Source organism: Sinocyclocheilus grahami, unplaced genomic scaffold (genome assembly GCF_001515645.1).
Source record: "Sinocyclocheilus grahami isolate Dianchi unplaced genomic scaffold, SAMN03320097.WGS_v1.1 scaffold94.1, whole genome shotgun sequence".
NCBI classification, from domain to species: Eukaryota; Metazoa; Chordata; class Actinopteri; order Cypriniformes; family Cyprinidae; genus Sinocyclocheilus; species Sinocyclocheilus grahami.
The window spans coordinates 462,278-486,959 of record NW_015505273.1 but is presented as its reverse complement, the minus strand read 5'-3'; the positions used below and the strand labels follow the sequence as shown (position 1 = coordinate 486,959).

The 24,682-nt window shown below is 37.2% G+C and overlaps 1 protein-coding gene across 1 annotated transcript; it reads left to right on the top strand.

Moving 5' to 3' along the window:
• Window positions 1–394: 394 nt before the first annotated feature.
• On the top strand, window positions 395–23,478 carry LOC107587618 (RNA-binding protein 5-like). Its single transcript, XM_016275466.1, has 24 exons — window positions 395–553; window positions 4,673–4,710; window positions 4,826–5,015; window positions 5,100–5,255; window positions 8,734–8,803; window positions 9,394–9,467; window positions 10,223–10,306; window positions 11,609–11,669; window positions 12,516–12,581; window positions 12,797–12,957; window positions 13,155–13,252; window positions 13,363–13,450; window positions 13,541–13,609; window positions 13,713–13,782; window positions 13,933–14,033; window positions 15,028–15,160; window positions 15,252–15,343; window positions 15,435–15,615; window positions 16,978–16,993; window positions 17,138–17,207; window positions 21,749–21,823; window positions 21,923–22,023; window positions 22,142–22,271; window positions 23,074–23,478. The coding sequence occupies exons 2-24, from the start codon at window positions 4,694–4,696 to the stop codon at window positions 23,197–23,199; spliced, it is 2,229 nt and encodes a 742-aa protein (XP_016130952.1). The 5' UTR covers window positions 395–553; window positions 4,673–4,693; the 3' UTR covers window positions 23,200–23,478.
• Window positions 23,479–24,682: the final 1,204 nt, after the last annotated feature.

Below are 24,682 nucleotides of genomic sequence, written 5' to 3'. Positions count from 1 at the left end.
TGCACTTTCTAGAGCAGCCACACCTTCAGGTGGGTTTTCTTTCTTTCTTTTGGTAGTTACTATGAGCAGGTGTGATAACGTGCAATGCGTAATTCATATGAGGAGTAATTACGCAATTCCCTTAACTCTTTGCACCAAGCATGGCATTTCTAAATTTCTAATTTTTAAATAAGCATATATAAAACAAGAAAAACACAGGTAGGCCTATGTATTAATATTAAATATAAACTATGCTATTAAAAAAAAGCATCATACTTCTAGGTTTTCATTTAGTCAAACAGTTTGTTATCCTCTGACCACAGATGGACATTAGAGGAAGAGAAGTCGACGAAAACAGCTATAAGAAACTACATTTCCCATGATGCAACATCAACAACACGCCTCACCTAAAGGCATTCTGGGAAGGAGAAGCTCAGACCATTTTAGCTGCAGATGACATCGAATGACCCGACGAAGAGTGTGATCTTTCGGCGAGAAGGGATCTGCTAGCAGTCGTTAGAGTTCTCAGTATACGAGAAATATTTCATTTCAACGTTTCGTTGAAATATATTTGGTGAGTTTTCGTTGTCTTGGTGCGTGGTTTGCGCCTTTTTCAACGACAGCCCGACGACACGGTCTCCATTTTGAAGTGTCTTCCTGTAGCTTACTGAACTTCTCACATAACAAAAATGTAGACCACACGAACAAAACATACTTTGGTACTACTACCATACGTTTTTAGACATGTATCATGGAAATAGCATACGTGTTGTATGTGCATGTACCAGGGTATTCTTTAAAGTACATTGCATTACCATGTAAATACCGCGCCATAGGAATGCATTCAGTCCTGTGCTGTTATAGAAGTGTGTGTGTGTGTGTGTGTGTGTGTGTGTGTGTGTGTGTGTGTGTGTATATATATATATATATATATTTCCCTTTCATAAGTTTTGTGATCTTATCAAATGGTAATACCATGGAGATTTGATATGTACCATGTATTTATTTACCATGTTTGTATTTTTTATATAATTGAACCAAGAGCTTATACGTTTGACATTCCAACACAAGGTTTATAATTGCATATATTTGTGATATGTGCAACAGACTAATGTTGTTAAAGGGGTCATATGATGCTGCATAGAAAGATGTGTGTGTGTGTGTGTGTGTGTGTGTGTGTGTGTGTGTGTGTATATATATATATATATATATTTCCCTTTCATAAGTTTTGTGATCTTATCAAATGGTAATACCATGGAGATTTGATATGTACCATGTATTTATTTACCATGTTTGTATTTTTTATATAATTGAACCAAGAGCTTATACGTTTGACATTCCAACACAAGGTTTATAATTGCATATATTTGTGATATGTGCAACAGACTAATGTTGTTAAAGGGGTCATATGATGCTGCTAAAAAGAACATTATTTTGTGTATTTGGTATACAATGCAATGTGTTTATGCGGTTTAAGGTTAAAAAAACGCATTATTTTTCACATACTGTACATTATTGTTGCTCTTCTATGCCCCGCCTTTCTGAAACACATCGATTTTTGCAAAACTCAGATTTCTAAAAAAGCGAGGTGTCCTCTGATTGGCCGAATACCTCAAGCGTGTGACGGAAATGTTACGCCCCTTAACATACTGTGTTGCCCTCTCCCAGCAGGACGAGACAAAACCAATAAAACCATTACAAACGAGGCATTTGTTGCATCCAGTGGGGACAGGCATTTGGGCATTTGTTGCATCCAGTGGGGACATAATTACAGATTATAATGACTTATACTGTCTTTTTACGCGTTGCGCATCGCGCCGCGTAAACATAAAACCATATCTGCATTTGTCATCAGAGAAACGACAAACAACAAGCCTACTCTACACTGCTCAGAACTGTCGTTTAAATCGTCAGTGGCAAATTATTTCAATACAAAAAACGTACTTACAGGCCGTGAGTCAGAAGCGCCAAACTGTCCTTGCAAAGTTGGAACTGCCCCACTCTATAGAAACAGCCTTTGTGCCACAGACGCAGTGTAGGCTACTGGTTCAGGAAACAGTCCTCCATAAAATGTGCTGCACACATCTGAATATCTGGGTTGAAGTGTTCTGGAACAGTGTTGTAAATACAACTTAATCACTGATTTCTAGTCGTGTCCTCTTTTGGAAGACCGAACAAAGTAGTTTCGCTTTCACAACGAAACACACAGCGACTCCACAACATGGCAGCGGCGGCAACAGCAAGAATTAAAGTTACGCCTTCTTTCTTTGCGTGAACATTTGGGCGGCGTTATGCAAATCTTCTCACATAGTGACGTAGACATGTGGGGGCGTGTTAGAACAAGCCGTTTTAGGAGGGCGTGGATGAGTCTTAACTTTTATAAAGAATATCTCTTTGGATTTGAGACTTTTAGGGATGCACCGAAATGAAAATTCTTTGCCGAAACCGAACAAAATTAAACACTGGGCCGAATACCGAACACAGAGTTTTTTCCCCCATGTATTTTGCAAAAAAAACAATTCTCACCATTGCATACATTTAAAAAGCCAAAATGTGCTTTTTACCGTTTTGTCTTGCTTTTCAAAGAAAAAATAAATAAATTACAAAACAACAATTAAAAAATATTTAACACTGAACATTTTTAACATTCTAGCAGACACTATACCAACAAAGCACAATTTAAAAGTAATAAGTTAGTACTTTTACTTTACTTTTACTTTTAGTCATTTAGCAGATGCTTTTATCCAAAGCGACTTACAAATAAGAAAATGTAATTAAAACGAAATGCTAAAACTCTATAAATACTATATATATATACCCATTTAAGAAAATAAATTAAATAATTATGACAAATGCATACAACATTTCAAAACGAAACATTTAAATGAAAACAAAAAATAAAGCTAAAAACAATTCAAAATATGAAAAGAACAAAAGGTATAAGTATAATAATGATTCTAACATAACACTAAGCCAAACACCAAAAACCAATGTACAGCCACACACACGTACATATGCATGTACATATATATATAAATACATTCAATATATATATATATTTCATTTCCATTTTGTATGAAGTACTGCAATAACTCAAATTAAATAAAACTAAAACTTAATAAAAAACCTATATAGACATAATAAAAAAACTAATAAAATGACAACATTACTACAACTGTAACTAAAACTAAAATAGATAACTAATACAAATCAAACTACATTAGTTTATCAGAAATCCTAAAAAAATAACACTGAGCCAAACACGCATGCCAAAATAACAACAACTCACTGACACATAGTAAGAAATGGTTATAAAAAACTGAAAGAGAAGTGAAACAAGTAATAGGAAAGAGGAGAAATAAAAAGCGATACTTATCCGTTGCCGGTGTCCCTGCCCGGACAGGCATTACAATCGCTTGAGTTTGTAAACGTGTACAAATGATCAAACTTTTACTCTATTAAATTTAGCAATTAATCCTCTGAACGCATGCGTGCTGAACCGTGGGCTAGTCACGGGCCACTATCAACTATGATCTGCTCCCTTCACTAAAATGTAACGGTTCCTAAACATGATAACACATAATATAAATAAATAATGAAAAATGTCAAAATGAAAACACAGATCTTACTAAAGTATATCTTATCTACTTATCTTAGTAAAATAATATTTTTTGGCCATCAGACCCCCTTGAATTAGGCATGCATTTCTTACTGTACAATTAAAAGCAGCCTTGCTGAGAAGAGACTTCTTTTAAAACATTAGAAAATATTACAGATCCTAATTTGAACACTGTTAATGTTATAATAAATGTATTAAAACAGAGCTGTTGTAATGATTATCATTATTATTGTCTTACTTTTTTTTATTTTATTTTATAGAACAACAGTAAATTTACAATACTAGCATTTATGAATGTTGATAAGAGTTCTTGCTTTTTCTCAACTTTTATTTTGGCGGAAACGCACAGGAAGACCTCAATGCTTATTTTTGTTGACAACAGATTTATAAATGCGTCTCATTACGAATACGTCGTACGTATCACTTTGTCACGTGCCTTGTAAAAATTCATAAAAATGACTGAGCAACTGACGACTGTATCAGCGCAGATTTTCCTCGCGCTTTGGACTTTGACCCCTATTTAACAAGCAGGTCTGCTGAGAGTTCGTGCAGCGCTGTCAGAATACATGCACTGCGCATGTGTATTAGAAAACATAACGTTCTGCAGTTTATTTACTAATTGTTTAAGGCCATTTCGCGATTTCAATCATCATACAGTAACGAGCAACAATCACCCCTTCCTCTTCTCATTGAAGACATGCGATGCAGTCCTAAACAGTCTCTCGCTGTCGGTGCTTGTAATGATTTTTGCGTCTTTCTTGCGTTTAAATGCCTCCCCACTGCTGACGTGTGTGCTGCATAATAAAGAGTGCGCGCCTCTCACTCTGCACTGGTTGCTATTTGATCGCGTCATATCATTGTTCGGTACAATTTATTCAGTCTTTTCACTTATTCGAATAATTTCGGTTGCCGAACATTCGGTGCAACCCTAGAGACTTTAGTCTATGCAACTTTACAGATCTTCTTTATGCACCAAGAGCCTGGAAGAAAAAATTGAAATCGCATCATATGACCCCTTTAATTATTGATATATTCTATATATGGTAAATATTGACTAATACACATTTTTAACAGGCCTTGTATTGAGAAACGAAGATGGGTGCAGATAAACGGTGAGTGTTTTATAATTTATTTGAGGTTTTATTTATTTTGTTACATTTGCTGAAACCTAAAAAATTTAAATATTTTTCATTCTAACAATGTTTTATTAAATATTGTTGTAACTAGGGTTAGCCGTACAGAGCGCAGTGGCAGGTACGGCTCTGAACAGTCTCGTGATGATGACCGCAGGGACCGGCGAGACCGTGATGACCGCGGTTATGAGTCGCATCGCTGGAGTGATGATCGCCGTAGTGAACGCTACGATGGTGAACGAAGTGACAGAGCTGATCGATACTGGAGCAGGGACAGTCCTGAGGTGAGGACTACCTATATATGTATTTGTTTATTGGATGTTTTGACAGGAGCATGACGCTCACTTCAAATCTCACCCGTGTAACAGCGAGGAAGGAAGCGGCGCTGCAGTGACGGGTCCGATGACGGACACCACTCAGATGGTGATTACTCTGAGCATGATTACAGAGGAGACCCAGCTGATGAGAAGGAGAGCAAGACCATCATGCTCCGGGGTCTGCCTATGAACACATCAGAGACAGATGTAAGTTTTTTTTTGTTTTTTTTTTTGGTCCAAAAAAAAAGGTCTCCACAGCACTGGAAAACCTGGAAATATCAAGACATTTTAAAATTGTGATTTTATTTTTTTTCCTGGCCTGAAATAAATAGAATCATAAAAATAAAAAAACTTTTATATATATATATACAGTGGGTACGGAAAGTATTCAGACCCCCTTAAATTTTTCACTCTTTGTTATATTGCAGCCATTTGCTAAAATCATTTAAGTTCTTTTTTTTTTCCTCATTAATGTACACACAGCACCCCATATTGACAGAAAAACACAGAATTGTTGACATTTTTGCAGATTTATTAAAAAAGAAAAACTGAAATATCACATGGTCCTAAGTATTCAGACCCTTTGCTCAGTATTTAGTAGAAGCACCCTTTTGATCTAATACAGCCATGAGTCTTTTTGGGAAAGATGCAACAAGTTGTTCACACCTGGATTTGGGGATCCTCTGCCATTCCCCCTTGCAGATCCTCTCCAGTTCTGTCAGGTCGGATGGTAAACGTTGGTGGACAGCCATTTTTAAGTCTCTCCAGAGATGCTCAATTGGGTTTAAGTCAGGGCCCTGGCTGGGCCATTCAAGAACAGTCACAGAGTTGTTGTGAAGCCACTCCTTCGTTATTTTAGCTGTGTGCTTAGGGTCATTGTCTTGTTGGAAGATAAACCTTCGGCCCAGTCTGAGGTCCTGAGCACTCTGGAGAAAGTTTTCGTCCAGGATAACCCTGTACTTGGCCGCATTCATCTTTCCCTCAATTGCAACCAGTCGTCCTGTCCCTGCAGCTGAAAAACACCCCCACAGCATGATGCTGCCACCACCATGCTTCACTGTTGGGACTGTATTGGACAGGTGATGAGCAGTGCCTGGTTTTCTCCACACATACCGCTTAGAATTAAGGCCAAAAAGTTATATCTTGGTCTCATCAGACCAGAGAATCTTATTCAGGTGTTTTTTAGCAAACTCCATGCAGGCTTTCATGTGTCTTGCACTGAGGAGAGGCTTCCATCGGGCCACTCTGCCATAAAGCCCCAACTGGTGGAGGGCTGCAGTGATGGTTGACTTTCTACAACTTTCTCCCATCTCCCAACTGCATCTCTGGAGCTCAGCCACAGTGATCTTTGGGTTCTTCTTTACCTCTCTCACCAAGGCTCTTCGCCCCCGATAGCTCAGTTTGGCCGGACAGCCAGCTCTAGGAAGGGTTCTGGTCATCCCAAACGTCTTCCATTTAAGGAATGGAGGCCACTGTGCTCTTGGGAACCTTAAGTGCAGCAGAAATTTTTTTGTAACCTTGGCCAGATCTGTGCCTTGCCACAATTCTGTCTCTGAGCTCTTCAGGCAGTTCCTTTGACCTCATGATTCTCATTTGCTCTGACATGCACTGTGAGCTGTAAGGTCTTATATAGACAGGTGTGTGGCTTTCCAAATCAAGTCCAATCAGTATAATCAAACACAGATGGACTCAAATGAAGGTGTAGAACCATCTCAAGGATGAGCAGAAGAAATGGACAGCACCTGAGTTAAATATACGAGTGTCACAGCAAAGGGTCTGAATAATTAGGACCATGTGATATTTCAGTTTTTCTTTTTTAATAAATCTGCAAAAATGTCAACAATTCTGTGTTTTTCTGTCAATATGGGGTGCTGTGTGTATAATGAGGAAAAAAAAAATAACTTAAATGATTTTAGCAAATGGCTGCAATATAACAAAGAGTGAAAAATTTAAGGGGGTCTGAATACTTTCCGTACCCACTGTATATATATATATATATATATTAACAATAATAAACTAATATAGCAAGTATTCCAGAACTGGAATTAATAGGATCTTATCATGGAATTTTTTGCACATAATAATAACAACAACAACAAATAATTTTTATAAATGTTTCCAGGCCCATTATTTAAAAAAAAAGAGTGAATAAATAGCTGTGCATAGAATTTAATAATAATGAATTTACTAAATATTCCAGGCATGGAATCAAAAAATCTTATGATGGAAATTTCTGCTTTGAGTAATAAATTTGATAATAAAGAATAATAATAATAATAGCAAGTCATTAAAAAATATATATGTCCAGGCATAGAATTAAAAGAATAATAATATGAATAAAGAATTAATTTAGTAAATATTAAAAGCATGGAATCAATAAATCTTATCATGTAAATTTCTGCTTTGAGTATAAATAATAATAATAGTAGTAGTAATAAATGATTGTTATAAATATTCCAGACCTGAAATAATAAAATCTTACGGAAATTTCTTCAGTGAATATAATTGATATTAAATTATTTTAATAGGTATATTAAAAATAAAGCTTTTTGTGAGAGAGAATACATTTTAACCAGTGTTTGTCAAGATTAAAATAATTAGTTTTAGAGTTATTAAAAATGCATCTTAACCCTTTAGGCGCCAGGGTTTTTTTGGAAAAATGCTGGATTTTGACATCAAGATTTCAAAAGCTTGTAGCTTGAAAGGGCTTAAAGATAGAGATCTAATGTAAATTAGAAAAATGTTGGGCATGACCGAAAGTTTACGTGGGGTGTAAATATTCTCATCTAATTTGCATAGTATGACGTCATCAGGGGGCGGCCCTCCTGAATGTCATAATATTCAGGAAATAATAGATATTGAATTGATGTTTGAACCTATTTGTTTTTTTTTAATATATTTATCCTCATTACAAATGATCAGAAAAGAGGAAACCAACAATAAAACAGGAGAAAGTACTAAATTATTACTATATTACTTTACTATATAGTAGTAAAACGCATGTGAACAGTAGCCTACTTTTTGATCATTTCATCTGTAATATTCAGGAAATAATAGATATTGCCCTGCCACCCCCATCCCCGTTGGGCAAAGGGTCGAAATGATCACTTGATTGTGCTTCGTGAACACTCGCACCTTGCACGGCGGCACCACTGCGCTGCAAAGATGTACCGGGAGAAGCGCGGTTATTAGACGACCGATCATCATTTCCAAAAGGCAAATATTCCCCTTCAGAGTCAGAATCGGCGAATAACATTTGCAACACATCCTCATGGTACAACTTTTATTAGCCATTTGGCGATTTTCTCTCACAAATCTCCCAGCTTACCCGCGCGCTCTGAACTGAACTGCTTCCGCATCAATGACACGATAGCTCACTTGCTCTGCTATTTCCTCGAACACTTTGAATAGGAACGTGACGTAATTTTGGTCTAGAATCGAAGTACTACATGTCTGCCATCTAGTGGTAGGGAATACAAATGAGATATTACACCATATTAGGAACTACAGTCTATTTGATTAAGTATGACGTCTTGTCGCAATTTTGCGACTTTGGCGCTAAGAGGGTTAAGGTTTTTAGTTATAACTGTGATATTTTATACTGGATTTCACTATGAAAGTCAAAATAGAAGTGGGCTTGGTTTCAACAAACAAACTTGATCTGACTTTGCCTTGTAATCCACAGATTCGAGGAGCCATTGAGCAGCTGGAGGGGCCAAAGCCAATGGACGTGAGGCTGATGAAAAAGAGAACAGGTGAGACTGATGTACCACGGATCCTTCCTCTCCCAAACAAACCTGTGTCCACTGGGCCAACCTGCTTCTGCTTAAACGCCTTTTGCCATAGCAACATGTTATCTGACCAGTTTTACCCTTTCAGACTACTGAGTTAAAAAAAAAAAATGGGTGCACATTAGATACATGTTTGGAGGTAAGTTTTGTCTGACATTTGTGTGGCTCAGAATTGGCAGTTTTATTTATGCCAATTGAAGTTACATGAACGTAGATGCAGTCATGTAGCTTCTTTATTAAAGGTCATCCAAAAGTCAATCTGATGGCAGTATCTGTCTCATAAAGATTATTTGCTTGTTAAGACTCTGCTATGTTTATGACTGTTTGCTTTGCTTTAGTTATTGATTCAACCTACATTTATCAGTGTTAGACCAACGGCTAGAATATTATAAGCTGCTGTTGCTATGGTAAAAGTTTCCAGGCAACCCCCTTACATCTCTTTGGCCTCTCTGGGTCAAGGGGGTCACGAAGCAGTTTGTGACAGAGTTTGAATGTTGTACCACTGAACCATATAAACTAACGCCTCCCGTCTGTATATCTGAATGCCTCTCTAGGTATAAGCCGAGGTTTCGCCTTCGTGGAGTTTTATCACTTGCAAGATGCTACCCGATGGATGGAGACCAATCAGGTTGCTTCCTAATCACCAAGTCTAGCTTTTGCCCTGGGGAATAATGCAAGTTAAATAGAAAAATATAAATGGAAGGGAAAAAAACAAAAACAAAGTTGCTGCCCCAGCAGACTATATGGACAAAAATGGACCAGAGCCGCTGTTTTTGAAGGCAAGGTGTGACCAAAATATAGAAGAGCCATTTGATGGATACTCTGGCTTCATGTTATTAACTTTACCAGAACTCTGTTTGTTAGCATGGGAAAATAATCACTGATTTTAAGAGGGAAGTACATAATACACTTCAGGTGTGACTTGAATGACTCAAATGGGTTTTAAGCCACAATTTTTTGTCAATACTGTCATCATCCTCTGAAAAAATCTTTATTTTAGGTTTATTTTAGTTGTTCAAGGCTAGAAGTAGAAGTGTTGGTGCTATATTTAACATCCCATATGGACATCACTATTAAAATATATCAACCGTTTTTAATAGTAATTAGTTGTTTTGCACAGAGAAAGTAAATGTGGTAAGCCAATGCCTCGTCTTGAAAGTCCCCCCATCCCTTTTAAGAAAGGAGTGGCATTTTTATTTTTATTTTTTTACACTCTGTTCCGGCCCCATCCGGACACTCGGGTCCCAAACACACACCATCTTACACGTTAAACCCTCCCGGGCGATCCTCACCCTAAACCCTCGTGGCTAATGTGGTTGTTCTTGGGCTGAGATTAAACCTTCATAAGAGAGGAAATAACCAAACTCTTTCTTCCTTTTCCAGAAACTGCTGTCTATTCAAGGCAAGACTGTTGCCATGCACTACAGCAACAACCGTCACAAGTTTGAGGACTGGCTCTGCAACTCCGTAAGTTTCATGGACTTCTCAAGATGTTGAACTGCAGTTACAATATCAGTTTCATGTTGAATATTGTTCCGGTTTTATTCAGAAATTTCAATATTAGATTTTTTTTAAACTTTCACCAGGGAAAACTGAAAGGTTTGGGGGCAAGGTTTTTTTTGTGTTTTTGGAAAAAAATATATACTTTTATTCATCTAGGTTGCATTTAATTGATCAAAAGTGACAGTAAAGACATTTATAATGTTACAAAAGACTTCTATTTCAAATAATCTAAAATAAATTAACTTTGTTCATCAAAGAATCCTAAAAAAAGTATTACAACAGCACAACTGTTTTCAACATTGATAATCATAAGAATTAATAAGAAAATAATGATTTCTGATCATATGACACTCAAGACTGGAGTAATGACTGCTGAAAATTCAGCTTTGCATTAAAGGAATAAATTACAGCTTGCAAGATATTCAAACAGAAAATAGTTGTTTTAAATTGTAATAACATTTAGTATCATTTTTACTGTAGCTTCATTAGTATGAATATCATTTTTACAGTTTTTTTTGATCAAATAAATGCAACCTTGTTTAGCATAAGAGACTTGAAAATAAATTAACTTTGTTCATCAAAGAATCCTAAAAAAAGTATTACAACAGCACAACTGTTTTCAACATTGATAATCATAAGAATTAATAAGAAAATAATGATTTCTGATCATATGACACTCAAGACTGGAGTAATGACTGCTGAAAATTCAGCTTTGCATTAAAGGAATAAATTACAGCTTGCAAGATATTCAAATAGAAAATAGTTGTTTTAAATTGTAATAACATTTAGTATAATTTTTACTGTAGCTTCATTAGTATGAATATAATTTTTACAGTTTTTTTTTGATCAAATAAATGCAACCTTGTTTAGCATAAGAGACTTTTCAAAAACATTAAAAAAATGTCATCAACCTCAAACTTTTTAATAGTAATGGTAATATAGGTTATACTTGTTATTGTTGTATGAAGTTCAGTTGTATTGCATATTGTTCCTGTGAACATAGCCTTTGATGCTGATAGAGCATTAAATTAAATGGTGAATACTTTAGAAAATAAATGACTCATCTAAGATCTTAAAAATAATGTCAGAGCATCTCTATCCAAGCTTTGTTTTGGAAAAGTTAGCTAGTTAAGTGTAGCATCTCAGTTTTTTGGTCCACTTGGTGGACTTCCATCACGGTAAGTGTTCAAGCCACTCTAGTGTGCTTGTTACCTGGTGCCCCATAGCAGAAGTGTCAATTAAAACACTATGACCGGTTGCTTGCAGTGTGGCCTGTACAATTTCCGGAGGAGGCTGAAGTGCTTCAGGTGTGGCGCAGCTAAAGCGGGTAAGTAGCTCCCTGAGCAGGAAACCGCTGTCTGCACCCATCTGGATGGTCCAGTCAAACACCGTCATGTCCTTGGAGCAATGTATGTGGGGTGTTATGTACAGTACTCCAAACTAATATAAAATAGTGATTAATTGTTTAATTTAAGAAAAGTTAGCTAGTTAAGTGTAGCATCTCAGTTTTTTGGTCCACTTGGTGGACTTCCATCACGGTAAGTGTTCAAGCCACTCTAGTGTGCTTGTTACCTGGTGCCCCATAGCAGAAGTGTCAATTAAAACACTATGACCGGTTGCTTGCAGTGTGGCCTGTACAATTTCCGGAGGAGGCTGAAGTGCTTCAGGTGTGGCGCAGCTAAAGCGGGTAAGTAGCTCCCTGAGCAGGAAACCGCTGTCTGCACCCATCTGGATGGTCCAGTCAAACACCGTCATGTCCTTGGAGCAATGTATGTGGGGTGTTATGTACAGTACTCCAAACTAATATAAAATAGTGATTAATTGTTTTTATCACTCATGATAGCTGGTATTTACTTTTTTATAGCTGGTAACTGATATTATGGCTCCACTTAAATGTTTTATGTTTGCTAGTCAAATCAAGCATCAAAAGTTGTAATACAGCACAGTCAGCCCTCATATTATCAGTTTACAGTGTCTGCCTACTTAATGCTAATGATTTAAAAACAAAACAGTCATTTTGACTGATGACAGAGTCACGCTGGGATTGTAGGAATCATCTATTATGGCCTTCCCAAAGCCTTTGTATGGGGCTCTTTCAGTGATGTGGTTTGTATCAGGCTTCAGTGTTTATAAAGAAACTCAGTGTGCTTTTATTCTTTGTGCTTATTTTCAGATTCTGAGTCCAGCAGCACAACAGGAGCCACAGACACCCAATCCAGTGGAGATTATTATGGCGATAGTAAGCTCTTTTCCACAAATATCACCTCTGAATTAGGGATGCACCAATAAATATTATCTAAAATGTCAGTTGCATATCATTGGGTTCCAAAATTGTCCAATGTAGGCTGATGCTGATAATCTAAATTCAAATATTGGCTGATACTGGTATGTCCTCAAGTGTGTTGTGCAGTGCTTGTTTTGTATTCACACTGATATGTTTGCATGTCTTTACAGCCATCATCCTGAGGAACATCGCCCCTCACTCCACTGTTGAAGCTATTCTGACGGCACTCGCCCCCTATGCCAACCTCTCGCCCGGCAATATCCGCCTCATTAAGGATAAACAGACGGGACAGAACAGAGGCTTTGCCTTCATCCAACTTGCCTCTCCTTTGGTAACTGTTTTCTCCCTTCCTCGGACTATACAAATCTTCTTCAGAGATTCATCTTAAGCAAATAGAGAGGTTGATCTCTTAAGTGAAACCAGTATCAAACGATTAACAAACAGTAAAATTATACCTGCATCCTCTTTTGTATCTTTTTTTTTAGCACATGAACTGTGCTAACATGATGTTTGTGCTTTTTTTTGCAGGAAGCGTCACAGCTCCTAACCATCCTTCAGGGCTTACAGCCACCTCTCAAGCTGGATGGGAAGACTATTGGTGTCGACTACGCCAAGAGTGCTCGAAAGTACGCATCTCTCGCTCATATCCTCATGCGGTTGATTTGCTCAGAAGAATTTTTCCATTTGCTGTAGCTTGATTAATAATTCAGTTTACTGAAATGCCTTTTTTTCTCAGGGACCTGTTATTGCCAGATGGGAACCGTGTTAGTGCCTTTTCGGTTGCCAGTACAGCCATTGCAGCTGCTCAGTGGTCCTCCAGTCAGGTATGAACAACTTTATTGTAACCATGGCTTAATGTTAAAATGGAATTATGCATGCATGACCGGTTTAATTGACTATATTTCACTTTACAGCCTCAGCAGAGTGTGGAACCAACATCAGAATACAGCTACCTGCAAGAGGGATATGTACCCTGTTCACAGGTCAGCTGACTGCACCATCTGAAACGCATATCAAAATTGTTTAGAATTGCATTTATATGAATTGTTTTGATATTGAGCTGAGCTAAGATAATTTGTTGTTTAGGAGTACCAGGCATACTATCAGCAGCAAGCTGGAGCTGTGGACCATTCCCAGGCTAACGGCATACTTGGAGGTAACGTTTGCCGGGCATTGTCTACTTATTCTAGTAGGAGCATCAAAATAGGATTTTGCCAGGTCACAATATGTTCTTTTATGAAAGTAAAAGGACTAGTTGTGCTTGCTATTTACAAGCTGAATAGCTGTGGTATGTTTTAATTTGCAGCGGCTCCAGGTGTGAAGGTTCTTCCTGCTGCTACAGGAGTGGTGATCTCTCAGAGTGCGCAGGTCTATCAGCCTCATATCATGGGCCAGCCAGCTGCTCAGGTGACTACTTTATGCTATGACTCGTTTATTAGTTTTTTTTTAACTAGATAAATTGCATTAGATTCTAGTGCAGTGGTTCTCATTGAGTGGGCCAGGACGCACTTGTGGGTTTCAGCAAATTTCCAAGGGCTGTAAAATGACTGAAATGTTACAAATAAAACAATGAGCTTTAGAATAAATTTAAACTGCTAAAAATCTAGATGAAAGTGTTTTTCATTTTTGTCAACAACTGGCAATTTTATTTAAGCACCAGGATTCTCATGGTCTTGGACAACCTGTATATATGAGGGTATTTTAGGGTGTGTTTTCCAGACCTTAAATAAGTCATAGAAATAAAAAAAATCTTATTTTTTTTTATGAATATAAGTGTTTTTAGTTATATGAACCTCAAAAACTGATATTTGTGAATGTAAAAAAAAAAAATCCAATCATCATGAACCACTCAAAGCTTACCTGCGAACTTCAGTGAAATTTACCATTCTGACATTGAAATAGGCCATTTATTTGATTTGTGCAAATGCAATACGGTTTTTTTTTTATTTGCTGTTTTTGTTCAGACCAATATATAACATGCATCATTGTTTTTGTCAAAACTTTTATTTGAACACAAACTGTTTAAATTGTAGTTTCTATGGTCATTTTACAGTTTAGGATGTTACCATAGATATTGGTGTTGTTTATGTATGTAGCTCTGTTCCAAAATCAGATTTTTCCTTAAATATTTCAACTGCTGATTCAAAAAAATGTTTAGGAAAAAAAATCCCATTCCATTATTGAAACTTCTGCAACTTATTAAATGTATTTACTTATAATTATTTTAATGTATTGTTTCTGTAAACTAAAAGACATAGAAAACAAGCAGCTTTGTCACTACAGCTGAAGTGCTAGAAATATATTTGTGGGTCTTCAAATATTGTCCTTGACAAAAAGTTTGAGAACCACTGTCCTAGTGCAATTATTGTCGTAATCTCATTATAACCCATTTTATTGTCAGACATTGCAGATTGAAGGCAAAGCCCAGCCCGGCACAGCCGCTGCCACGGTTTCCGGCCCAGCAACCTCTGCAGTCGCGACATCGGCCGCAGCAGCCAGCACAGCAACAGCTACCTCTCAGGAAAACCAAGCCGGTAAAAACACATCACTAAATCCACATCATCCAATCAGAAGACATTATGATACAGGTTTCTGATTCTTTCACCATTTCCTCACTTCCACTAGCTGTCCCAGACACTTCATCCTATCAGTACGATGAGTCTTCCGGGTATTATTACGACCCCAGCACTGGCCTGTACTATGACCCAAACACACATGTACGTATGCCATGCAGGTTTCAACAAGACAATACTATATTTCAGCGGAGTGCATGTAGAGGGTTCTAAGTATTGTTGTTTCTATCTGTAGTATTACTACAACTCCCAGACTCAGCAGTATCTGTACTGGGATGGGGAGAAGCAGGCCTATGTGCCCGCGGTGGATGCCAACAACGCTGCTCAAAGCGACGCTGCCTCCACATCCACTACTCAGAAAGAGAAGAAAGAGAAACCTAAGAGCAAAACGGCTCAGCAGGTAATAACAATTCAACGTGCTTGAGTTCTTTTAAAGCACTAATGTGTCCTAACACTACAGACTTCACTTTTGGCTTGCTGATCAATAGGGGTGGGCGATCTGTCGATTTTATATCGTGATCAATATCGAAGGTGTCTACGATATACTTTTCAAGCGAACCGTAGAGATCGTGATCTTTTATATCCTCATAATAATGTTAAAACTACAGCAATGACTGCCTATTAGATGACTGTGGCTTATCAAATTGTATCACGCGTTTCTATCATGTGTCTTTCATGCGTGGTGACGTATTTAAAAAAACAACTCAACGTGAGCTAGTAGTAGCCGCAAGATGTTCCAATCATTTCAAGCAGTGTGCTTTCGCCTCTCCTAAACTTGACGTGCAAATCAGTCCAATCATGCAACGTGACTGTCGTAAAATGCAGACTACTGTGGGACATGGTTTATTTTAAAAAGGGTTATTAAAAGCGCATTAACTGCGATAGAGACTGTTCCCCAGGTGCGTTCTGTGCACGAGCTCCGAGACGGAGCAAGCAAAGTATATGTTGAGTTTCAGGCATGCGCATAAATTGTCAAATATACACAATAATATGTCAAAATGTCTGTTTTGGTGAGTATTTACATAAAGACAGTCAGTTATGTCTTAAGTGAACATAAACAATTGGGAAAGAAATCAGATGCATGTCAGTATATTAGATCCGTGCATTCAGTCTTAAAGAGACAGCAGCCTAATAAACTTACTGCTGTCTGTGTCATTAATGTTAATCAAACAACAAAAGACAAAGAAAATCACTCACTGCTCTTGATTGAATTATTTTATAACTTTAATAAGAAGCAACGTACAGTATATTTGATTCATACAGTGATGCAGTGATTTTAAAGTTAAACTCAGGCTTTAATATCCATTTTGGTTGTTTAATGCAATACTGTGTTTTAAATTGTTCAAATAGGTAAGTCATAGGCTTGTTCCACTCTGAATATTCTTAATACATCTCAAAATTGGGAAGATCGCGATTCAGATCGTGGATCGTGATTTTGTGTGACAAGATCGTGATATGATATTTTTGGAAGATCACCCACCCCTACTGGTCAATACAATAGGTGAAAAAAAAAATTCAAATACGCACTTAGGTCCTCCCGATATATAGAAATAAAATTGTGATTTTTTTACTTAAATTGCAACTGTGACAATTGCTTAATCATCAAATTATGACATCTGCAATTTAATTAAATATTTTGTTTTCAGCATACTTGTTCATTTACACAATTATAAGGTGCTTTAGCTTCTCAGTGCACCAAAATAAAAATAGATAATTGAACATTTGAAACTTAAATAGAAAGATTTTTGTTAAACTGTTTTTTATTGTTACTGAACAAGGTTTGAGTTGGTTCTTGTAAATATTATACCCATGTGTGAACACCCAAATTTAATAAGTCTTTAGACCAAGAAAGTAATTTTTCATTTTTTTTTTCTCACTCCCCAAACAATATCACCCATAATCATTCTAGAATTAATTTGTTCCAGATTGTTGCTAAAGTCATCTGGTGATAATTCCTGTATTTTTTCCGTATCTCATCCGCCATCAGCAGCTCTCAGACCTGCACAAGGTAAATAGCCGAAGCCGTTTCAGTTGGATAATAATCATTGCCATCACATTTAAAATTTTAAAAATCCACTTTAACTTTACTTTAGATTTTTTTTTTACCAATAAAAAGGTTGTAGTAGTTAAGATTTTAAAAATCCTTTGAAAGAAGTCTCTTCTGTTCGCCAAGGCTGCATTTAGGTGATCAGAAATGCAGAAAAAAACTGTAATATTGTGAAATATTATTACAATTTAAAATAATTGTTTTCTGGTTGAATATGCTTTAATATGCAATTTATTCCTGTGATGCAAAGCTGAATTTTCAGCATCATTACGCCTGTCTTCAGTAGGGATGGGTATCGTTTACATTTTATCGATACCGATACTGCTTGTCGATACTATTTGGTGCAAAAAGATATGAAGTGAAAAGTTGTTAAAAATTTCAAGTAATTTTATTACTGCTGAATTTTAGCAACTACAGGTGCATCTCAATAAATTAGAATGTCGTGGAAAAGTTCATTTATTTCAGTAATTCAACTCAAATTGTGAAACTCGTGTATTAAATAAATTAAATGCACACAGACTGAAGTAGTTTGTCTTTGGTTCTTTTAATTGTGATGATTTTGGCTCTCGTTTAACAAAAACCCACCAATTCCCTATCTCAACAAATTAGAATACTTCATAAGACCAATAAAAAAAAACATTTTTAGTGAATTTTTGGCCTTCTGGAAAGTATGTAAATCTACTGCACATGTACTCGATACTTGGTTGGGCCTCCTTTTGCATGAATTACTGCATCAGTGACTGATTATAATGACTTGTACTGTCTTTTTACACCTTGCGTTGCATCGCGCCGTGTAAACATAAAACCATGTCTGCATTTGTGATCGGAGAAACGACAAACAACAGAACTCGCATTTGAATCGTCAGTGGCAAATCCTTTAAATATGAAAACGTCAGCATCATAGATTGTGGTCAGCATGCGCGCCGAAGGGGAAACGGGAACTGAATTCACCGGAACACCGGCATTGTAGGCTACTCTCACAGGAAACCTGGGAAAGTCCTCGTCCTCTGTAAAATACATTGCACACATCTGGATATCTGGGTTGAAGTGTTCTGGAACAGTGTTGTAAATACAACTAAACCACTGATTTCTAGTCGTGTCCTCTTTTGGAAGACCAAACAAAGTATTTTCGCTTTCACAACGAAACACAGCGTCTCCAAGACTTGGCGGCAGCAATACTACAGCGAGAATCAAAGTTACGCCTTTTTTCTTTGCGTGAAAATTTGGGCGGTGTTATGCAAATCTTCCCACACAGTGACGTGGACATGTGGGGGCGTCTTAGAACGAGCCGTTTTAGGAGGGCTTGGACGAGTCTTAACTTTTATAAAGAATATCTCTTTAGGTTTGAGACTTTAGTCTTTGCAACTTTAGGGATCTTATCTATTCACGAACAGCTTGTAACACTCCAAAGAGAAAGGGAAAAATTGAAATCGCATCAAATGACCCCTTTAAAATCAGTGGGGACCAGCAACTTGTTTGGTTACCCACATTATTCAAAATATCTTCTTTTGTGTTCAGCACAAGAATAAATAAAAATTAATACATGTTTGGTACAACATGACTGAGTTAATGACAATTTTAATTTGGGGTGAACTATCCCTTTAATGATAAGCGGCAGCATATTTAGTACTGCCGCTTTAAGAGCTGCACGCATCTGGTTTTCTCTCAACTGTTTACTTTCACTTTAGAAATAAATAACTGTTTATATGTAAACCTTGTGTTTTTGACGGTATTAACGCAATCAGACGATAAATAAGATAACCAAGTAATCAGGTGCTGTTTGACCGGCCTTTTAGTGTACGGACACTTCGGGTGTACGCGCTCTGAATAAGCACATGTTAGAACAGCACGCGAATAAAACGTTTAACCGGCAAGGCTTTAAAGCACGTGGAAATAATGTACTTTTGTGATTGCGAATAAGTCTCGTGAGTGTAACTGTACCGAATCGACATTTGATGTGAATGTGTCTCGTGAGCTGGAGCCGCGAGACATAATACAGCGCATTGCTTGAGGTAGATGTTGTGTTTTGTTAGTAAATGTTTCATTATATTACTAGTGTTGCCTCCTTCGTTCACTATTACACTACTGCATATATTGCATCTGACACTGGTGTCACTTAGTTTTGTAACGTGAGCCCTTAGTTTTGTAACGTTAGCCCACACTTTCGAAAGTTTCACTCTTTCCGTGATGACTGATTGCACGCAAACACACACCGCACATGTGCATAGATATCACTAGGGTTGGGTACCGAACTCGGTACTTTTAAGGGTACCAACTGAATTGCATCGGTACTACAGAGTACCGATTCACGTTAAATCAATCGGTGCCAAATTTGAAATGTTTATGCAGTTTAAGGTTCAAAAAACTAATTTTTTCACATACTGTACATTATTGTTTCTCCTCTATGCCCCGCCTTTCTGAAACGCGTCGATTTTTACAAAGCTCATTGTTCTGAAAAGCGAGGTGTGCTCTGATTGGCCAGCTATCCAGTGTGTTGTGATTGGCTGAATACCTCAAGCGTGAGACGGAAATGTTACGCCCTTACCATATTGTGATGCCGTGTCCTGGTGCGATGAGACAAAACCAGTAAAACCCATTATAAACGAGGCATTTGTTGCATCCAGTGGGGACATAATTACTGATTATAATGACTTGTACTGTCTTTTTACACCTTGCGTTGCATCGCGCCGTGTAAACATAAAACCATGTCTGCATTTGTGATCGGAGAAACGACAAACAACAGAACTCGCATTTGAATCGTCAGTGGCAAATCCTTTAAATATGAAAACGTCAGCATCATAGATTGTGGTCAGCATGCGCGCCGAAGGGGAAACGGGAACTGAATTCACCGGAACACCGGCATTGTAGGCTACTCTCACAGGAAACCTGGGAAAGTCCTCGTCCTCTGTAAAATACATTGCACACATCTGGATATCTGGGTTGAAGTGTTCTGGAACAGTGTTGTAAATACAACTAAACCACTGATTTCTAGTCGTGTCCTCTTTTGGAAGACCAAACAAAGTATTTTCGCTTTCACAACGAAACACAGCGTCTCCAAGACTTGGCGGCAGCAATACTACAGCGAGAATCAAAGTTACGCCTTTTTTCTTTGCGTGAAAATTTGGGCGGTGTTATGCAAATCTTCCCACACAGTGACGTGGACATGTGGGGGCGTCTTAGAACGAGCCGTTTTAGGAGGGCTTGGACGAGTCTTAACTTTTATAAAGAATATCTCTTTAGGTTTGAGACTTTAGTCTTTGCAACTTTAGGGATCTTATCTATTCACGAACAGCTTGTAACACTCCAAAGAGAAAGGGAAAAATTTAAATCGCATCAAATGACCCCTTTAAAATCAGTGGGGACCAGCAACTTGTTTGGTTACCCACATTATTCAAAATATCTTCTTTTGTGTTCAGCACAAGAATAAATAAAAATTAATACATGTTTGGTACAACATGACTGAGTTAATGACAATTTTAATTTGGGGTGAACTATCCCTTTAATGATAAGCGGCAGCATATTTAGTACTGCCGCTTTAAGAGCTGCACGCATCTGGTTTTCTCTCAACTGTTTACTTTCACTTTAGAAATAAATAACTGTTTATATGTAAACCTTGTGTTTTTGACGGTATTAACGCAATCAGACGATAAATAAGATAACCAAGTAATCAGGTGCTGTTTCTTTAAATATTAAATTTTCTATCAAATTTAAATAAAACAATTAAATGATAAAAATAAATATTACAACCAGATTAATCACTTCATTGTAGAAAACAATTGTACAATTATTAGCCTATTAAAAATGTTTTAAACTTCGAGAGTTTTTCTTCCTTTAATTTTCATTTGATTTAAAATAAATGTTTAATGCCTTCATTTGATTTTCAGAAAAATTAAAACAGAGAAAGAAAATAGAAAGAAAGAAAAAGTTTGTAGGGCCCTATTGTTCAAAATGTTGAAATTGAGACTTGAAATTGAGACACGGAGAGTAAAGTACCGAAAAAAGGTACCGTTGGGTACCGGCACCGAAATTCAGATACCGGTACCATACCGGTTAAAATGTGAATGGTACCCCACCCTAGATATCACACGCACGTTGAGTAAACGTCGGCCACATCATTCAGTGAAGGGAAATGACAAGCAGCAGCTTCTAATTCGTCATTAACATTTAAGTATATGGAGATAAAACAACGCAAGTATCGATAACCGTATCGTTTGTCCTGAAGCTTATCGGTACTCCGGTATTGACCCAATTATGTACCCGTCCAAAAAAATACCGGTTCTCGGTACCCATCCCTAGTCTTCAGTGTCACATGATCCTTCAGAAATCATTCCAATATGCTGATTTGCTGCTCAAGAAACTTTTGTTATTAATGCTTCATATTTTTGGAAGCATAAGAGACCTCTTTCAAAAACCTTTAAATGAATCATTCCAAACTTTTGACCTGTGGAGTGTTATTTATTTATTTACCTATTTAAATAAATATATACACCTGTGCTTTCCAGCAAAACTTGGAGGTTCTCAGAAGATCCAAACTGAGTGAAGCAGAACTGGAGGAGTTGGAGAGGAAAGAGACGGAGGTATAAAACCTCATTATAAATGCATACATCTTTCTTTTAGAGAGTATTTCCTGGATGTTACTGACACTGATTCATTCCCTTTTACCTTGTACTGAACAGATGAAGTACAGAGACAGGGCTGCTGAGAGGAGAGAGAAATACGGTATCCCTGAACCCCCTGTGCCCAAGAAAAGGAAATTCACCCAGCCAACACCTATAGTGTAAGTTCAAGTGCTTATTTTAACACAAAATTTAAGTTTGATTCAGTAGCGATATTTACTATTACAGTACAGTTGTGATAACAATATAATGATGCATTTTGTGCCATTTGATTTGCAGAAATTACGAACAGCCCACCAAGGATGGCCTGAACAGCGATAATATCGGCAATAAGATGCTGCAGGCCATGGGCTGGAAGGAAGGCAAAGGTCTGGGTCGAAACCAGCAGGGCATCACAGCACCAATTGAGGTACGACTCATTTTGTCATGTTACCATGGTATACCTGGTATTCGATAAACCGTTCAACACAAATGTTTCTTGTGCAATTAGCATAGATGTATTTGTCAGTGTAGGTGGTGTCTGTTAGTATGTGAAAAACAGACATGCACAATTTGGCAAGCATCAGAAATGAAGTTTTTACTTTGCATTCAGAGTTTTTGCAGAAAGTTTGAAGTTGTAAATCCAGAGTCCTTGAATTAACCATCTTTCCAGCAATGTTATTCTAATATTTTTCAGTTAATATTATAATTTTCATTAATATTTTGAATTAGCTTATGTATATTTTCTGTTTTCATTTTAATTTCAAAGTTTTTGTAATTGTTGTTTTTGTCTTTTTTTTTCATAATTTTTTGTCTTTTTTTTTTTTAATGACAATAAAAAGTTAAATTTTTTTATATATATATTTTGTTTTTGATAACTTTTTTTTTTTTTTTTTTAAACAAGGAAATATTTTTGCATGGTTTTAGTTAATGACCTTGCTTTCCGGGTTGAATATGCTCAAATAAAATCAAGATGTATTTTAATGTTCTCGACGCGTGTTATTTCACAATAAATGATGCTGTGAGTGTTGCAGTGACCTGTGCTGTTTAATATGCAGTGCGAAACCTGAAGTAGACGCCAAACATTTAGTTACTTTGTTTCTGTTTTGCAGCTCACTAATCATAAACCGGTGTGGCAGAAGGTTCATTTTGAACCCCAGTCACACCACAGTATATTTTTTTGCAAATACTTGACATAACTAAGAAATGAGTCTTTGTCATCTTGCCTGCAGGCTCAGTTGAGAATGAAGGGAGCTGGTCTGGGAACTAAAGGAAGCAACTACAGCCTCTCTGCTTCAGATACATACAAAGATGCCGTCCGGAAAGCCATGTTTGCACGCTTTACAGAAATGGAGTAAATGAGGATCTGTCATGTCAGGTTGACTAAAGATTGTGGATTGTGACTTTAATCGTCTGCGCTGAGGCGTGTCATGTATTTATTTTGACTTCAGAAACGGTCAATGAACATGAGATGTGACTAGAAGAATGTGTACATATGTACAGAGTCCTCGAGAAATGTGAAGAATGTGTTTTTGATTTTGATTATTATTTGCTTTTTCCAAAATAGATCTTGAACTGTGTAAAGTGTATATATGATCTCATTTTTGTACATAAGAAAATAAATGAGATGAACTGAACTTGAATGCTTTTATCTTTTGGGTGTAATTTTCTTTCACAGGACTTCATACTGTGATTGGATTGTTTTTGAGACATGAAATTGCGAGTCAAATCTGAAATGCGATTATGCTGAAAGCACCTTTCTTTCACTGCTAAAGGAATGAGTGTTTGTTAAATTGATCGGTCATGCTACCAAAAGTTGAGCATTTTTTGCTTTCAATATTGACCAAAAAGAATGGAAAGGTTTTAAATTTTTTTTGTGCCTATCAAGGTTCTAGCTTCTTGTAAATCTCCTGCATGTTTGAACAGGTTTTTATTTTACTGGTTTTATCCATTCGCCGCCGGTGGCAGTTTTTAATCCATGGAATGCTAGAGCAACACCTTGTTCACAGGAATTCACCTTTTTTTTCCTTTCAAGAGAACAATGAACTTGGTTGGTAGACAAGGTGGAGAAACTTGACAAGTCAGTGACACCCAACAAACTTTCACCAATGCAAACAAGATGTTTTACAAAGTGATTTGTTTACACGGGGGGGAAAAAAGTAGACTACCTGGGGTGCATTCCAGAAAGCACGGTTAACTTGCCGTTAGCTAAACCCTGCACTTTCAGTTGATTAACCCCAAACCTTGCTTACTCGAGTTCATTCAACTCAGCAGCTTCAAAAACGCTCCAATCAGTGAGGTCAAAAGAAGCTACGGGTGACGTCACGTTTTTATAGTCTGGTTAAGACTCGAGACATTCTCAACAGAGTCACTATGGAAATGGATGCTAAGAAAAAGTGTGCCATGCTGTTTATTTCTTTCTTCGTTTGTTCAGCGGTCGTTTACATATTTAGTGCATATCGCCACCTAACTGATGGTTGTGCAAAAATGAACGTTTCCATGACATTCTAATTTATTGAGATGCACCTGTATGTTCCTGGTTAAGACCACGCTCTCTCTCGTGAAGCCAACACAGAAGTGACTTAAACTGTAATTCGTCAACTGGCCGCTAGAGGCTGGCTGCAAAAGGGAGTCAATCCCATAGACTCCCCATGTTAAAATGCCCAACTTTACAGCAGAAAAAAACACGTTTACAGCCTGGTTCAAAAAATTATTTTGGTCTATATAGCTAATTTTGCCCTTGATGACAACTGTGAGGAGGGTGAATTTTTTTTATAACTCATTAGTTTAAATTATATTAAGCCTTAAAGTTCTGCATAATTAAGGGCGTGGCCACTTGAG

Excerpts from the sequence above, each read along its gene's own strand:
- LOC107587618 (XM_016275466.1), top strand. Across the intron at positions 12,958-13,154 it reads TCCAACTTGCCTCTCCTTTG|GAAGCGTCACAGCTCCTAAC; the intron begins GTAACTGTTTTC and ends TTTTTTTTGCAG. Across the intron at positions 15,161-15,251 it reads CTCTCAGGAAAACCAAGCCG|CTGTCCCAGACACTTCATCC; the intron begins GTAAAAACACAT and ends CACTTCCACTAG.